The sequence below is a fragment of the Nothoprocta perdicaria genome, unplaced genomic scaffold, assembly GCF_003342845.1.
Source record: "Nothoprocta perdicaria isolate Ctin4 unplaced genomic scaffold, notPer1 scaffold_441, whole genome shotgun sequence".
NCBI lineage: Eukaryota > Metazoa > Chordata > Aves > Tinamiformes > Tinamidae > Nothoprocta > Nothoprocta perdicaria.
This window is the reverse complement of record NW_020455690.1, coordinates 237,314-256,036: the sequence shown is the minus strand read 5'-3', so window position 1 is coordinate 256,036 and position 18,723 is coordinate 237,314. Positions and strand designations below refer to the sequence as shown.

Sequence of the window (18,723 nt, the reverse complement as noted above, 5' to 3'; positions counted from 1 at the left end):
GCATGGAAAAGGATGGGCTATTAAATCACAGAATCAATGTAAAAATCAGATCTGTTCTGTTATGGGGCCAATGTTCCTTAGACAGAATATCTTCTGAAATTCATAATTTTGCAGAGTGAGGAAATTTGGTAGTAGAAATACGGGAAAGACAGGTGTGGCTTCTTAAATACATTTGGATCTTTTTTCTTGCTTTTTCTTGTAACATGGTGAATTTCAAATCTGCCCACAGACATAAACAGTGTTTCTAAATAGTAAAAGATCCTTCTTAGTTAACTCTAAAATCCACTTATCTCATTTCTTGGCCTTGTCTCCAGCCAAGAATTCATCCAGTTAGTTTCTAAACATCAAGGAAGTATAGATATCTACTGAGTCTACAACTTACTACCAAAAACGTGATTTCAGACAATTGATAGTAAAAACTGTTGCCTTACTGCTCAAAACTTTTGCATACCAAACTCCAATTCTGCTGTTGCCACTGGGGCAACTCTCATTTCAGACTGTTAACAGAGACTAGAACTGTACAGAGAGCAAAGAGAGACACATAATAGAGATAGAACTGCACAGGAAACAAAGGCTGGATGGAATTTTCCTAACATTTCTCATGTGCTTGTCTCTACCTACTTAGGTGAAATTCACCATCTAAACTTTCACCCAGTGCCTATTAAAGCTAATATGGCTATAGTAATGTTGGTGTCTGATGTACCTCATTAAGGGGGTTTTACACTGTACTGCACCGTACCATCCAGTATAACTGCAAGCACATCAGCATAGGATCTAGAAAAGCTAGCTTATCAAATGGGAAGCAGGTATTTATAAGGAAATGCTAAGAGTGGCAATGTGCTATCTTCTGCTTCTCTTAGGAACTGAGGCATTTCCGGCTATGGCGGTGACTTCTTTTCTGGGAGTTGTGTATACAGACACAGAGTGTCTGCACACTTCAGAAATGTCATCAAACTAGAAGCAGCACCAGACTAGAATCCCAGTTCTCTTATCCTCTATATAACAGTCTTAGAGCATCCTTGTGAAAACAGAACAAAACATGACAGAGATCTAAGGAGAAAGGCATCATAAATGCCTTTAATACTGTAAATCTACACAAACATTGCATTTTATGAAACTACCCCATCCTAGCCAGCTCCTATATGCACTGAGAGTCAGCCTTGTAGAAAAGCCATCAACTACTTCTTAACTCTCTCATCTGACTCATTGAAGGGGAGAAGACTTAGGGCAATTATTAGGTCTGCTGATATTCCTGAAGGCTGTATACTGTGATCCCAAGGAGACTCATGAGCTAATACCTCCATGAGGAGGTACAGGAAGAGAAGATAATTTCAGCAAGCTCTCATTCTAGCAAGTTCGTAATGTTATACAGAAAATGAAAATACACAGAAGCATAAACATTAAAGGGCTGTCCTGCACTTTTGTGAGGTATGACCTGCTGTACTGGGTCAGAGAAAGGATTCATCCAATACACTACGCTTGAGGAAGAATGTAAGAACAGGGGAAACATATACTGGTCCTTCCCCAAAAAATTCTTCCAACCTCCAAAGACTTCCAATTACCTTGTATTTACAATCGCACAATAATTTGTTTCCCATTAATTTGTATTATCACTTTTTAAACCTGTATAATTTTTTACCATCTGTGATGTCCTATCCTAAGCAGTTCCAAATTTAACTATGCTTTATTGTTTTTTAATTTGCAACTTAAAGCCAGGTCGCCTTATTTGAAGCCAGTTGCAGATAATGATCTCTATTTTTTTTTAATTAAAGGAAGCAATAAACAATCACTCTCTGTTTATCTTTTCTGTTCTGCTCATGATTTTTGTATTTTTTTTCCATCTCCCTTCCTCCAATCACATACTCTTCAGGTTGACACAAAGAAAACTAGGTTGCCTAGAGATTTAGAAGGGAAATCAAATGACCTAAGCATCAGAGGCAATAGTCTAATGATTCTGAAAAAAAAAAAAAAAAGTTTTATGATGAAATTTGCACAATGTATAAAAAGGATTACATGCTGTAGTTCTAAAGGAAAGCAGGAGGACAGACTATTTAATCCACATCACTTGGCTCTATATTCCTAAAAATGCTCAAAATTTCAGGATTATTTTACTCAAATGCACAAAATCCCAGCAATTTCAAGCATTATTCAACTTTAAAATGTGTTGGTGAGTTGGAGAGTTGGGGAGGGAGGAAGAAATGAGTAACTGAAAATGAATTACTGGAAAGAAAACAAGAGCACACTAATTACTGCACATGCGTGTTCCATGCTCACTGAAACATCATTCACTTATCATATCTGCTGGCATTTTCCCTAAGCAGGAGCATGTCACAAATATTGTATCTTCAGCTACTTTCAGAGTAAATTTGTTATGCTGATGCTGCAGAGAAAACAAGCCCATGGACACTGTGATAGCTCATATAACAATATCTGTACAAAGCAAATGTAATCCCATTAATAGAAAAGGCGGAGATGCCTTTGAGAGTTCTCTTTGGTTAATTCCAGATACCACTGTGAAAGAAAAATATCTAAATGTATCACTTTCAAAATATTATGCAGATAATTGAGGATAACTTATCATTTGAAACAGATTTAGGAAAATTTGGCTTTCTAATTAAATGTGCCATGTTTTCTGCATAGATGGTCAAAAGAGAAGGGAAGAAAAATGGAAGCATGTCTCTGTATGATATGCCATTCAGAATGAGCACGTTACTTGATGTATATTGGTATAAAATGGTATACTCAAAAAAAAAAAAAAAGGAGTACTCAAGACAGTGACAACATCCTTCTTTCAGGAAAAGCCATAACCTATGTGGGAACAATGAATAACTAAATACATTTTTGACAATGCTGGCACACAGTGAGGGTACCTGTTACGTTAGCAATACTGTCTGCTGAAAGCTATTCTGTATTGAAGAAACTGCAGATTATTAAGAGGAAATACAATTCAGTACTTTTGCTATTCCAGAATTTGTGAAAAGATATTACATTTGGTCTGTGAAGAGGTACTGCATTGGAAAAGAGGTTACCTGCTGGAAGTATTTGTCGCAGTTAATGTATTCCTTATCATGGGAGTCTTGCAGCTTATTTGTTTTGATGTACTGCCAGAGAGCCTGGATGATGGCTGATCGGGTCTGTGTGTGTATTCCCAGCAAACGGGCTAATCGTGGATCCAACTTAAACTGTGGAGGCTGTGGCAGAAAGAGAAAGAGACAGAGAGAAAAGCAGACAGATGCAAAGGTATAAAGCTTTGCTTTTAATTTGCTGGGGACTTTGCCCCTCATAAAAAATATCCAATTCAATGGCAGAGTTCACAGAAATGCAAGTTGCTCAGATGTGTTCCTCCATCACGCTCTGGAAGAACTATGTCTTGTGATGAGAAGAAAGCTGAACCTCTGTGGCTCATTCAGTTCCTGGTATATTGCTATCAAAGAGATACCATGACTTGTTTGACATATTTCTAATGAGTGTCAGTTCACTTTCTGTCCACATGGCAAAAGTTATGATACTTGGTACATGGAACCCTGAGATTCAGCAGATGTCAGTGAAAATCTCTCTAAACACTACTAATGCTATTTGTTCTCTGCTCAGTGAAATAAAGGAAAATGTTTTCCTGGGCCCATATTCAATCTTCTTGTCTTTAGTTATAAGTTTGGTGAAACTCATTAATGAATATAAGTTTAGTAGCCTTTTGTTTGTAAAATGAACTACCAATGTAATCTAATCAATAAATTACAGATGAAATCCTTTAGGTAAACTGTGAAATTAAAACAAAAAAAGTGTTTCAAAGCCATAGCTACAGCTTGAGAATCAGCTGCTCTTAGATCATGCTTCATGCTGCTTCTTGCAATCTATCTTACATGACTGCTCCTGACCATCCTGACCATCCATCTTTACTTGAATTCAGTAAATTGATGGAGCTAACACTCACTTTCTCATAATTTATTTTCATTTAGCTAGCATCTGTGGTCCACTATAAGAACTAGGATATCTGTCTTCAAAACACTGAACAATGAGACAGTATTGTGTCCAAAGTGCCTGAGTCTAATGAAAGGTAAAATACATGTATATCTGTATGAAAAGATTAACCCCAGGATTCCTGAATCCCAGACCCAATGATGAAACACTTTATATCACTGCTTCCAACCAAAGTCTTGATCATCAGGCTATGCATTTAAGCACAAGGTTTCAACTAAACTTGAACTGTTTCTAGTGAAAACATGATTTTGGCATGGATTAGTATAGGTATTAGAAGGTTTTAGACTAAGGCATGGCTAAAGAAAGGATACTACTATTGCCTAGTAGAACTGCCTCCAAGTTGCATAGGTTTTAAATTTCTGGCTCCCTAAACTCTGTAGAATCTTGGTAATTGAGAACTCTCTGCAGCCTCTCTGTAGTAAGAGCTTAGACAGGAAGACCTGGCAGATGCAAGAAACCACCACTACTGCCTGCTGAGACTATCTACAAAGAAGGTCTTTGCTCTGTGTGTGTGTTGGTAGGTGTTTCTGCTCTATGAAGCTGGTCTGCTGGTACTGCGACCACTCACACAATAGTGCTTGCACCTCAATTACGCTGTCGGTAATCATGGAGTTCCACTCAATGCAGGGAGTTGAGCTGTGCCTAACTCCTTGCCTTACATGTCTCAGATAATAACAGGTTGCATGCACAGTAAGGGGAATTCTTCTTTTTTCGCTCAACACACACACTGATTTTAAGTAGTAGGGAGGACAGTCTGAAACTGTGCCCTTTCTTCTTCTGTGCCAAGGCAGAATGACCTAATTTTGCTAACTGGAATTGTGTGTGGGGGGGGGTTATTTGTTTGTCTGTTTTTTTGGATTTTTTTTGGTTTTGTTTTCGTCTGTCTGTTTGCTGTGACTGGGGTCAGGGAACTGACTTAGGAGAAAGTTTCATTAGCTTTCATATGGATCAGATTTATGGCTTGTATGCATGTTCAGCCCACAAACATGACTCGCAGAATAAAATCTTGTTTGAGCAAAAGAGAAGCAGCAGCAATGCCTAGCAAGAAGAGTAATGACAAGCCTTTCCTTTGCAGGGCCAATGTTGCCTTATCCAAGATTCAAGTGACAGTGTAACCCAAACTTACCTCAGGAAAGCTGCGCCATCTACCATGAAAAAAAGTCTGCCACAGCTCTACACCACTAGGCAGTGTGGCCCCCCTTTCACCTGTACCAAGAGGCACCTCACACAGAACTCATTTCTTATCTGAATGTTCTGTAAGTAGTTCAAGATCTTGAGTTTTGATGCCATACTACAATTTAAGATGCAGTTCCTTACCCTGCATGTGCAATCTTGATCTTTTACCATTAGCAGGAATGCTGTACAGTGCTCACAATAAAGCAATTATTGTTGCGAATGAGTAAGAGATAATTTGCTATAAATAATCTTTTCAGTCTTTACCACATCTAAATTTTCAATTTATTTATTTAGGAATTTATTACTTTATCAAATTATTTTACTAATAAACAGTATGTACTTCTTGCAAGTATAAAAATATTAGTTATCACAGTGCCAAGAAAAAATATCTGTTGGACTATATCAAAAGTCTACTGGATGTCCCCTTTATATTTTAAACTGTCAGTTAATTTGCTATTGTTCTAACCTTTTTGCAAAACGTGACATTCGGAGCCCAAGTATGTTGTTTTCTGGTGTATGTGACAGGGTGAATTTGCTCTATTATAGAATCACAGAATCTCAGAATCTCAGAATCTCAGAATGGTTGAGGTTGGAAGGGATCTCTAAAGATCATCTAGTCCAACCCCCTGCTCCAGCAGGGACACCTAGAATACATGGCACAGGGTGGCATCCATATGGAGATGGAACTGCCTGTGTTTCAGCTTGTACCCACTGCCCCTTGTCCTGTCATTGGCCACCACTGAGAAGACTTTGGCCCCTTCCTCCCTACATTCACCCTTCAGATATTTATACATATTGATCAGATCTCCTCTCAACCATCTCTTCTTCAGGCTAAACAGGCCCCGCTCACTTAGTCTTTCCATGTGCAAGAGATATTCCAGTCCCTTAATCATCTTTGTTGCTCTCTGCTGGACCCTCTCTGGAAGCTGCACATCCCTCTTGTCCTGGGGAGCCCCGAACTGCACCCAATACTCCAGGTGCGGCCATACCAGAGCAGAGTAGAGGGGCACGATCACCTCCCTTGAGTTGTTGATACCCTCTCAATCTTCCCTTCTCCAGGCTAAACAGGCCCAGTTCGCTTAATCCTTCCTCATAAAATAGATGCTCCAGTCCCTTAATCATCTTTGTCACTCTATGCAGGGCCCTCTCTAGAAGTTCCATGTTCCTCTTGTACTGAAGAGCCCAGAATTGTGTCCTAATTCTCCATGCCAAGAGCAGAGCACTGACCTGGTAATCCAACATGAGTAGTAATGTGCATCGCACACTCACATCCCCAGGTCTTTTCACCTGGAAGCCATCAGTCTCCTGGGTTGTCGGAGTTCTGTGCCACTGCCAAAGGTAAACAGAGTAAGATGGTTACTCCCGGTTTTGTTTTTCTGATATGGAAGTCACTGTATGTCCATCAAAGCTTATGTTCAGTACACCATGAACCAGTAAGATAGGTAACAAGTCTTTTGAAGATCTTGCTACCGAAAACCAAACAAGCCTAAAAATTTTTCTCTCCCCTTGCCAATCTACTTCAGTGCAAAACTGTTCTGATGTCAGCAGATATTACTTCTCAAGAAAGTGCCCACACATTTTTCATCACTTCATACATTCTGTTATCAACCTGTACTATTTTCTACTACATATTTTAATATTGTATGGGCTCTGTTACTAAACATTCTTAAAAAGACTAGAACTTTGCAATTTTGAAAACTCTGTACCTTAAATGAGATAATGAATGTAAGATAATTTAAACAAGATAGACAATGGGTACTTAACTGTTTATTTGTGCTAATGTTGGGTTTGTATGCAAACGTTGCATTTAACATCCTACCTCCACAAGATGGTTATCAGGTCCATAAAGGTCTTTGTCCAGTTCAATGACCAAACTCTTAAAAAAGGAGGAAAACTTACGCTTCTGTTTACTGAGCTGTATAAAGAGAAGAAATAAATGTTAAAGATTACACATATTACCTCGTGTTTTGTGTCTCCTTCTCAGGCTTTCTCCTTCAACCACATCACCACATGTGTGATCAATCTAAATGAGTTTACCTTAGTAGTTGCCAAAAGTAGAGAAAGATACAAGATTACATCTTGGTAATCATGGAACAGTATGCACTTAAGGAAAAATCTTCCTGACTCCTATAATCTCATCAGAAAAGACTACCTTGTGACTTAAACAAGAACACTGTGTGTCTTTTAATTTAATGGCATTTTCCTTTTAATTTAATGGTATTTTCTTACTTTTCTTTGTCAGAACTATCAGGTGGCAGTAAATTTTATAAATTAATCATACACTAAGTATTTTCTTATACATTTTGCATTTCCATTTAATAATCAGTATTTGCTATTTGCTATACCGATTGTATTTTCTAGATTAAAAACTGTAAGTTCTATAATGAGGTAATCTGACTTTCTGCAGAATACAGGATTTCAGTGACTTTCTTCCTCTTTGACACAAAGATCTTTTGGAAATACATCCTCCTTCAATTTAGAATTTGCCAGTAACTCAGAAACCACCCTAAATTTTGGCAAGCTGTTCCAAAAAATATTTCCTTTGTTAAAGCATATGTTCTAATTTCTAGTTTGAGTTTGACTATCTTCAACTTCTAGATGCTGCACTTTGTTACCCTTCCATCTTCTCACATAACTATCATTTTGATACAAGCACAGGTATCTCCAGACAGACAGACATGTCTTGAAAGCCTTTCTTCCTCCATACATAAACATTTGCCATCTGTTTATCTTATTATGCGCTCATCTTGAGAAGGCTCTGTAAGTAAATGACATATTTGTTTCTGAATTCTAGCTCTCTCAGAGAGACTTCTGAGAACTTCAGGATGACAAAACTTTTATTCCATTCTTATTCTGACAAATCCTACATCCTCTTGCACTCCCTCAGAAACAGCACTACCCTCCTGACTTTGTTACCCTGTTCCTCATAGGAAGCAAGCTTGTCACGTGCCTGATATATCACACCTTGCATAGCTGGAATCCTGTCTTATCTTTAAACTAATAGTTTCAGCACTATCCTCTCCATCCTGCTCCTTCCTAGAGTCCGCCTTAGCCCTAACCCTGCTGCCTTCCCTAGCTGTCTCCCACCATTCCCATTACAGCCTTAGTCTCATTCCTTCTGCAAGATCTAGTGCCTTCCCCAAAGTAGCAACAAGCTAACGCTGCCATTCAGAGATGTCCTTTACTGAGTTGGTGCCCTCAGCAAAGTACCATGCAACAAGACAGTCTCTAGATCCTTGCCATCCCCAGTGAAGCACAGGTAAACCATACATCATCCAGGAGCTTCCCCTCCACTCGCAGCTCCCACGATGCAATGCTGCCATCAGAGTCATCCGCATCAGATTTTGCAGGATTAAAAGTGTTGGAGATGTAAAGTCTCAGTTTCCGCTTTTGCTGTTAAACAAATAGGAAAAAAAGGGAAAATTATAAATCAGGTGCAAGCCCAGGTCCTTAAGCAGCCACAATAAAGGTGATATTTGGGTACTCTGGATGTTTAGTAGAAAACCTGCAAGTTTAGTATAGTTGGACCAGATCATACTGCAACTCAGTATTTGTGTATGTATAAGAAAACTCACTGAAGAGTGAAAACTCACTTTCAAAACCTCTAGAGATGCAAACAATTTGCTGTAAGTGCAGAGATACAGAGGTTGCAGGGTATGAAGCTATACACCCTCTACTTTTTCAGATTTTTGAGAAGTTATTGTAGGAAAAGCAACACATTGTGCCCTTTCTGTCTACATACTAGTGAGATGGCCAAGATTCACCAGCAAACTTCTTGCTGCATGAATGTCTTTCACGGTTGTATCAGTTCAGATTTGTATGTGGCATTCATAAACACAGTTGATGCTGCAAACGAGATGCCCTGAACAGCTCTGCACATCTTCATTATACCATCACGTAGAGCCTGGCAATGGTCTTCCTACATATTCACGCATCACCTGACCTTCTCATTTAATTCACTTTTATTCTATTTAAACATGATGGTTGTCCCACTTGCAGCTCCAATTTGCTGTGGGAGCTAAGGGGAAGAAGACACTGTGACTCATCCTCAAATCTGGTGCCCAAGTCCCTGAGAAATAACATAAAAAACACCTGCTGCCATTTTATAGGCCAGCTAAGAAACTTCCTCGCTCAGTGTACTGGCTTATGGATATTTTATTCCTCAGTCCTCTTCCCTTTCACGTACATGTGGAAAACTTGGACATTAACTCAGATGTATGGATTCCCAAAGGTGGCAGGAAGATTGCCAAATACTTCCTTGGCAATCCAATCCAACATATCTATCTATGACATAATGACAAAAACATTAAAGATGTCAATTTCATACATTCAGAACAGTATTCACCTAACACAAGAAAGCAATAGTAATCTTGTAAAGCTGACATAGATATATTTATCAGCATCAGATATACACACACAGGTTTGGGAGAGAAGAAAGTCTACAGAACAAGATACAGTTATACATATGAGGGCAAGCAAGACACACTTACAGATATGAGGGCAAGAATCTAAAAATTTGCCTTGGCATGAAATAGAGGAGCATGGGAGTTAGGAAAGCATGGGCTAAGTGGAACAAGAAAATGACTTTACTTTTGCACAGTCTGAAGAAGATAACCATGGAAAATTTAGATGTAAGAATGCCAACAGTATGCGGTCAGAAGGAACAGGGATTTTCAGAAGTACCAGAGGTCAAGAAAGTGAAAGACTGACACAGATAAGACCAGAAAGATTGGTAAGAAAAATATTCCTGGAAAAACATATTCTTTCTGTAATCTTTCTTACAGGATTTTTCTTGCTAAAGTAGTTTTTCATTTAATATAGATATACTTGCCTTCCCTTCTATGGCCAAGTCACTGCTTTTAAAAGGAAACCAATATAACAGAGTAAACTGAAAATACGTCCCAGCTGTCATAATCAGTAGCTATAGATCTGAACTGCAGCGTGCAGCCAGATCTGTCTCATGGACACACTGGTAAACAGTCTAAAGAATAAGTGAACAAGGTGTTTGGGCAATGAACATTGCATGAAGAGCAAACATGTCCTCCTTTGTGCAGTACTGTATTGACCTGGAAATGTTCCGGCCTGCACACACACCTTCCTGAGTCTGCTGCCACCATGTCCTGCTGTTCGTCCTTGTAGTAGCTGCTACTGCATCTTCCCCTTCCTCTTGTCCTTCCCAGGAAATACTGCTACGATCTCTTCCTTATATATAGTTAGCATTACTAGAATTACTATACAAAATTTACCTGAAAACAGCTCATCTCAAGAAATCCCCTTTGAGCAGTGGCACTCCAAAAAATACACTTAGAAATCTCTAACAAAACACGGATCAGAGCCTTAGCCTTACAAATGAGTGTCTTCTCTGGCTCAACAGGCTCCTTCTCCTCTGCTGGGACTTTCTTCCTATTGCCAGTGAGACACCGCTGTCTCACCTGATTAAGCAAGGCATAAGCAGAGGTCCAAGGGGATAGTCTGAATCTTCCTGAAACGTACCTACCTAGTGATAACAATTTCAATACTTTAGTAAGGATATAATGTCTTGCAACATGTCAGCCCAAAGATCATACAGTGGTCTAGGCAGAGCTCAAGGAAGAAGAATGCAAGGCTGATACTGGCTGGAGTTTAACCACCCGTATTCAGACCATGAAGTCTCTTCTTACTCTATAATATTCTGCAAGGAATGAATAAAATGTTTTACTCACCACTACCGTGCTTGAAGTAGTTGAAATAAAAATATCTACAATGTATGTGTCTATTCTTAGCTAACTAAATCCCACCCTCAAGTTCCACCTTGATCCTCGCTGTTTGGATTTTCATTAACTCAGTCTCCCTTAATGACACCTCCAGGTCTGGAGTTGAGCCATATGGTTTTGGTTTCCTTCAGGTCACAGACCTTGGTTGATCTGTACATTCAGGCCCACTGCAGTTCAAAGCTCAAATGGTACTGCATGCCTAATTTTCTCTTTAAGTCCTATCTGTGGACAAGAATGGGTGACTCTCTTACAAAAGCGGTGCAGGATTTCTCGTAAGTTATATGTAGTTAATGCTGGCCTGCAGATGAGAAATTCTTAGAATCATTTGAAGAATGTTATCTAAGAATGTAGGCTAAAGGAAAAGGAGAGAACACACCAGTACCTAACAGATAGAAAAAAGACAAGGCATGGTCTGTACTGGAAAAGTTGGCAGCTGACAGGGGTTGCTGACAGTGGTAAAATGAGCTGGCAGGTGGTGAAGGCTGTCTGCTCTCCAACCCCACCAACCTCCAAGAATCCAAGGTCTCCTCCTTGCTTTCTGAGCAATCCTGCAGCTGTCATATGTTTCAGCAGCACAGCTGTTCATAGCAGACTAAAGCAATATCAATAGGCCTAATGTATTTTATGCATTGTCCTTCATTAAAAAAAATGGTTAAGCCAATCTCCCCTAAAATTTCTCAAGAATAATTAATCCTTCAGACAGAAAGAAAGGCCTGAGCAATATCAGACCCTAAGCCTGTGGCTCCTGAAGACTCTCCTTGGTTACTGTAATATGATGACTGCAATTGAAACTTATAATTCCAAGCAGATATACATATTATCACATACCTCGGACAAGTTTTAATCTTTCCCAGGATTACAATACCAGTTTGTGAATCACTGCTGAAAGGAAAATTATTTCAAAGTAACACGAGCTTTGGTAGGAGTTTTAAGATGGTAATCCAGAGATAACCTTCACTGTTGTTACCAGTACTCCAACTAAAACAGGATGAAAATATGTACTATCAGAACAAGCAAATTTATCAAGGCAGAGGTCTATTGTGGCATATCTTGAATTTCACAACTGCTGCGTCTGCTTTCTAGACACGAATATGACAAATATACATTCATCATTTTTAGAAACAGATTTAGATGTTAAGTAGCTGAGTAATTGATATTTAAACTGTATTTGCTGACATCTAGATGGAAATAGCCAGAATTATCTGGTTATGTCTTTTGTAGAATGTTTTGTCTCATGTTATTTTCCCCCTTACAGACCCTAGTAATCTCCACTGTACAGCTAACAGCTGGGTGCTCATACATTGCTCAATTCCACGGTTGAGGAGTTTCTCAGAGAACAGTCATCTTCCTGCAGATTTATGAATGCAAGTCTATGCTTTCAGTTAGTTTCAAACATGGTCAAGTTCCTAACTGGTATAAAATAATGCTGTTCTACCCACATTCAGAAGCTAAGACAAATTACACATGCTGAGAGGCCCATCTACTATATGTGACAACACTGGACTATTAAGTTGTCATTTAAACCATCCACATTTCAGTTTCCTATCTGTCAAATTGGTTCATCTATTTTGAGTGGAAAAACACTAGGAACAAAACAAAACAAATCAAAACAAAAAACTCATCTGGTGAGACTCCTAGACATTGACAGGGAAATTTTGACCTTAGTAGGGCTTATATCTACTGCTATGATACAAACAAGAATGACAGCTTTAGTTCACAGCATGCATACTGCTACCAAACTCCTACTACAGGGTTTGCTATACGAATGGGTATGACAATCAACATAGTCACAAGAACTGTTAAACAGGATGTAAGAAGAAAATTCTTAACAATGAGAGTGGCCAAACACTGGAAGAGGTTACCTAGAGAAGCGGTACAACCTCCATCCTTAACCATTTTTAAAGCTCAACAAGAGCTTGAACAAGTGTGTTCTGAGCAGGAGACTGACAAAGATAACTTCCAAATCTTCCAACTAAAACTCTTCTATGTTTCAATGAAGTAGACTTGGAAAACTGAGGAAAACATCATTTCAGTAGGATATAATGAACAGGGAAATGCTGTACACGATATAACAGATATCGCAGAAAATGCCACTCATCTTTTTCCTACATGAATTGCCCTTTTATAGAGTATGAAAATGTGTGTATTTTCGCAGACTCTTTAACAATTTTTCTGTAAGTAATTCTTCCCATTATATGCTTTATTATCTCAAGAGTTTAGCCTATAATTGAATGCTAATAGGGAATTTAGCATATCTTCACTAAACCTCTCTAATTTCCTATTTTTCTAATCATTCTAATACAAAAAAAAAAAAAAACCAGAAACAGTATTTATAAATCCAGAAGCTATTTTCACCTTTATTAAAGGCTTTCTGAAGCAAGAGCTATTAATATCCACTGAAGTTTTCCACCACCCTTCCAAACATGCTGTTTCCCAGGTGCTTAGTTATAGGAGCTTTGTCTGTCTGCTTCAAAATGTATCTGTCAACAGAACTTCCCGGGTTCCCCAGAGAGCATTTATGCTTTTGTTTGTTTGTTTCTTCCAATTCAACCTACAGATTTTTCATGACATACCTTCATTGGCCTCTTCAGTGCTTCCTGAATATCCACACGCTTCCGCATAATCGTCTGGTCTAGTTTGCGTTCAAAAGCCAACAGATCCATGTAGGCCTGGGACTCAGGAACCAGCTCCCGGATCTGAGAAGGAAGCAAGGAATATCCACGCACTGGAAGCAAAGCATCAACCATGTTCTGAAACAATAGTACTGACACCTGCCCAGCTCTTAGACTGAAGAGCTACCCCTAAGACTTTATTTCCTAACTCCTGGGGTGGCTCTCAGTGACACAGTACAATCATATGACTGAAAAGCTGGAGTACAGAATTCAAGCTAATGAACTCTGGGAGATGCCAGGCGGATTCACAAACCCTGGATCACTGTTGATCTTCTCAAGGGAGATTTAGCAGCTTGGGAGCTGTTTATGGCTGTTTTGTTTACTGTTTATGGCAATGTGAAGTATTTTACAGTTGTTCTATTTAATCTAAAAAAAGACTGTTTCTCTCTAGAGTGAGTGTTGCTTTTTTGTTTTTTTAAACAAATGCTACCTATCTTGAGCCAAAACTGCAGTTTAAGAAAGCAACTTCTGTTAATACATCTTGGCTAAGGTAAACTCCTTACCTTCATGAATAAGTTTCAACATGATCAACTAAGAATTGTCAGCTTATGATTTGTATTTTGGTTGATGATTGGTATTTTAAAATATTAGCCGGTCTATCTTTATTAACAAATCCCTTTCTTATTTCTTCTATGCCAGAGAAGCTTGCAGAGGAGGTGACAGGAAATATATTAGGAGAATGAAAGAGACAGAAGTAAAGAAGACAACCTAAAAATCTGAGCTGAGTTATGGGCAATAATCCCTTATGCCAGAAAAGTCAGTCCACAGCTGGGAATAAATCACACAGGCAAACCATAAAAGGAATTATAAGAAATTATAAACAATCTACTGGTCTCCTTGTATGCTGTTTTTAAGATAATCACTCTAGCTTTCACCTATATGACTAAAAAACACCTAACTGTTAGAAGATATCTGCTCTGTAACAATTCAAAGCTGGCTGGCATTCCAGTTTTGCCTTAGAGTCAGAGATATACAGTTTGAATTCAAAAGACACAAACAGATGTGTGAGAGACTGAGCAAAGAGGAAGAGGCCGAGACAAGTCAGATTCTCTAGTGTAGGTACCATTTTAGCACCGTGCATACATTTTGTATCAATCTCTTACACTTTACAGAAGAAAGCTCTGATCTTCTCAAAAACTAGTCAGTTGTAGATCAAGATTCGTCACTTTTTGTTGTAGAAAGAGCCACTAACACTATTTGTTTCTTGTTGCTGACTCATGGCCACCTGACACCTGATGTTGCAGTACAGGAGGCTATACACTACAATGACCACAGCTGACCACATCTGTTCATCTCAGCTGTTGCTCTGTATATAAATTGGTAGGGAGCTCAAGGGGACCCTAGTAAAATCATCTTGGTTTGCTATTATATCCTGCCCATCTACCAGCTGTGCTGTGTACCACAAAAAATATAAGAACTACCATAGTAGGTAATTCAACAATACATCTATCCTAGTACTGTACCTCTGCATTTGGCACTGTATTCCAGAGTCTCAGCAGGCAGTGTGAAGCAGTAACTCCTTTTGTTTGTTTTGAACCTGCCATCAGTTTACATCTCCCATCTGTACAGCTAGAGAGAGTCATTCCCTATTTACCTTCTCTGCACAACTCATACACCTACAGTTTTCTCTCATTCATTTCTTTTCTTTTTTTCCTAAGGCTGAAAAAGAATAATCAGTCACTTATGTATTTAGACTGATCAAGAATATCAAATTAATATCTAATAATATCAAATATTAGATATTAATATCAAATTAGTATCTTGTTAAATCTTATTTATTCATTTTGACATGCTAGAACACTTGCACTATTTGCAGTAGGACTGACACTCTAGGGAAACAGAAATCAGGAAGCCAAATAAATGCTTGGATTTTGTCTCATGAAAATGTGCTGCTTTAGCTAAACTATTATTCTTAACTACTTGTATTCTTCATCAAAGTCTTGGTTCTAGCAGAATAAAAGAATATTAACATTTTAGAGGAAAGCACAAAGATCAAGCATTGCCCTGAGAATCCCAAAAAATGTTGCTAGACAGTTGCAGAATAGAGTGAGCTCAGGAATACTTCCACTGCATAGCAAGTGCAAGTCTTTGGATCCAACAGAGTACTACACTGCACCCATCCTGTCCCACAGGACACAGAAGATTCTTCTTTTCCTTCAACAGAATGAATCAATCAGGTTGTACTACTCTCATTTAAAAATGCAGGACCCCCAGAGCATCATTTCAGCCATTTCCATTTAAATCACATCACATTCAGTCAGCTCATAAACTCCTAGGCACAAGAAGTTGGCAGCTGGGATCCAATTGGTTCCAGGAATTAATTTCTAGTAAAAACATAAAAACAGCAGTGATCTTGAAGAAATGTTTCTATTCTGAACTTAACAATGAGAAAGTTCTCTCCTATCATGTGAGAGTGACAGGGCATTTTCTATTGCCACAACAATTGCCACTATAAACTGGACAGTAAACCACATTTAAGAAAGCTAATTATTTTAAAATTAACTAACAAAGACAAAGCTGCATGTAAATCCCTGAACTGCAAAGAAGGGCTGCTGGTTAGCAGAGTACTTGGGAGAAGTATTGCATATACTTGCTTATGCTTGTATTCTTCTGTAGGTTTGTGTTATGGCCACGTAGCAGATCTCATATTGTTTCCCAGTCTCTCCTTGAGAGATGTTTAAAGAGGAGAACTATCATGATGAAGGGTTTTTTTTTTTTTTTTTTTGTATGGTATGTCTTATCTCAAAAAGATAGCTTATTTTTCAGTTTTCTTCATAGCTAAATGAACATTAGCTGTCTTGATGGTTGTGTGATAAGGATCCGGTCAGCTTTCATAATTCCTTCTTGCTGCGTGGTTTGCCCTATCTTAAAGGTTCATAGCTACATATAAGTTTCATCTCTTTTTCTAAAAAGTTGTGAACACACGCACACCAAGCACTGACAAAGTATTTCAAGACTTGACTTCTCCTTTGTGACCTTTAGCCATCTTCAAGAACCTACGAAAAGCACCTAATAGCAGCATGTGAACACCTTAGGTTCTGAAATATGCATGTTAAGTCTTACTTCAATGTTTAGCAAAGGACATGACAAGAATCTTCTTTCATTTTAATAAACCTATTTTCTGTTTCAGTCATGAAATTATATGGATAATTGGAACTGTCCATCTGGACTCTGGGTTGAGTCTAGGCCTTCCCTGGGTCCAGAAAGACAGTGACATAATGGAAATTAGGGCAGCAGAGGACCACCAAGATAACTGGGAGCTGGAGCACACGATGTACCAGGAGAGACTATGAGGGATGGATTTGTTCACCTGTGAGAAGGGCAAGATCTTTTGCTGTGGCCAGTCACCCAATGGGACAGTGAAGAGAAGACTGAAGTAGACTCTTCCTGGAAGGGTACAGTAATAGCATGAGAGACAAGAGAAATAAGCTGCAATAGAAGCAATCAGTTGAGTGTATGCAAGGTTATTGTTGCTGTTGCTTTTCTTTGGTAGTCAAAATTGGAACAGGTTCCCAAAGGATGTTCTGAGATGTCCATCCTAGGAGATATCCAAAGTCCAACCAGACAATGCGCTGAGCATCCTAGTGTGTTATTTAAACCTGCTTTGAGCAGGAGTGACATCCATAGTGATCTTTCAATTCACGTTTTTCTATTATTCCACACATGTAACAGACTAAATTGCACAGTTATTTTTAATACTATTCAACTAGGAATAGATATTATATATTACAAGTAAAATGTACAATAAATGTATTTAAATTATGTAAAATAGGAGAATACTTGTATTTTTTCTCAAGAGGGGCTCTGAATACATCAACAGAAATGTCATTTTATCCAACATCCTTTAAGTAAGAGGCACTCTGTGGAAGTCATTAACACCAATGAATATAGAAGTAAAAAAATATAAGAGAGTAGCCATACAATGCAACAGGGAATGCATCTATCAAACTGCGCTATTCACTGGGCACATCGTCTTTTCAAAGAGCCAAATACAGTTATATATCTGTAAGACACCATTATTTACAGAGAAGAGCTGGGAAGCCTGATCATTTCTTCTTGGATCAGCAGATTGGTCACAGATAGCTTTAGTCTAGAAACCTGAGGAAGGTTCTTGAACAGCCTTCCAACAGTTACTTGCCCACAAGATTTTTAAATACGTTAAGCTGGTAAATTACAAAAAAAGTTGTACATGATGAGATTCATTGTAGTAACAGCACTCTGGATTCCACGAGTAAGAGATATTTCCAGTCCTAAATATTAGCTAGAAAGAAATACTATAGGGTACCAGAATAGGGAACAATCTTTTGAAAGCAAAAGTTCTAGTAAGACTGTGAAGTCCTGGTGGATGCAAAATGCCCGAAGCGCATGAGTGTAACAAGAAGTGGGAATTATAAATAAAGGCTTGGTGACCACCAAGACCCTCCGAAATCAACACAGGAATAGTATGGACATTTCCAGAGTGAATGTTTTACTGAGGCTTTAGACATATTGTGTCTAAAGGACATATACAGGAAAGAGCCAATATAATTATTCAAAGATGACAGCAAATTACTTTCAATTACATTATCTGTAATTGAATAAGGCACTTGATAAAGCTCTGTGTGTGCAATTGCGGCTTATGAAACTAGCAAGTTTAGCACAAGAATTGTAAGAAACCAACCAAAGAGACCAAGATGTGTGACTGAGCTGGTAGCAAAGCACTAACCTGCAAGCAGTATAAGAACCTGATCACAGAGGCCAATCTTGTTCCATAATTTGAAAACTGTCTTGTTCCATAATTTGAAAACTGTTCCATAATTTGAAAACTACTCTCCAAACCAAAGAGGACTCCACTCAGCTAAAGCAATACGCTGCTAACATAAACTTGGGATGTGTTACCAATTTAGAAAAAAAAATCCAGGAAACATGAGAGAAATAAATATATTAAAAAGCATAAAATTATTTTGTTAAGATATAAGACGACTATAAAACACTTCAGAAAAGCATAGTAAAGTTTGCTGATGGGGCTGCATGGTAGCAGATGAATTGCAATACCAAATAATTACAATAAAATGCACAGTAACCAAGCAATTTTCTATACTGCTGGGTACTAGCAGGATCATGTCTTCTAATGCAAGTGGCCAAAACTGGCCACTATTGCTAAG

General features: G+C 38.5%; 1 protein-coding gene across 3 annotated transcripts in view; it reads right to left on the bottom strand.

The window, feature by feature from the left end:
- The window catches only part of SMARCD3 (SWI/SNF related, matrix associated, actin dependent regulator of chromatin, subfamily d, member 3), a 78,608-nt gene that overhangs the window by 10,513 nt on the left and 49,372 nt on the right, over nt 1–18,723 (bottom strand). For all 3 annotated transcript variants that reach the window (XM_026046444.1, XM_026046443.1, XM_026046445.1), the window contains exons 4-8: nt 13,481–13,603; nt 8,425–8,547; nt 6,974–7,069; nt 6,382–6,483; nt 3,030–3,191 (exon numbers count right to left, since the gene is read on the bottom strand). In XM_026046444.1, the coding sequence (XP_025902229.1) occupies nt 3,030–3,191; nt 6,382–6,483; nt 6,974–7,069; nt 8,425–8,547; nt 13,481–13,603 (606 nt within the window). The remainder of the gene's footprint in view (nt 1–3,029; nt 3,192–6,381; nt 6,484–6,973; nt 7,070–8,424; nt 8,548–13,480; nt 13,604–18,723) is intronic.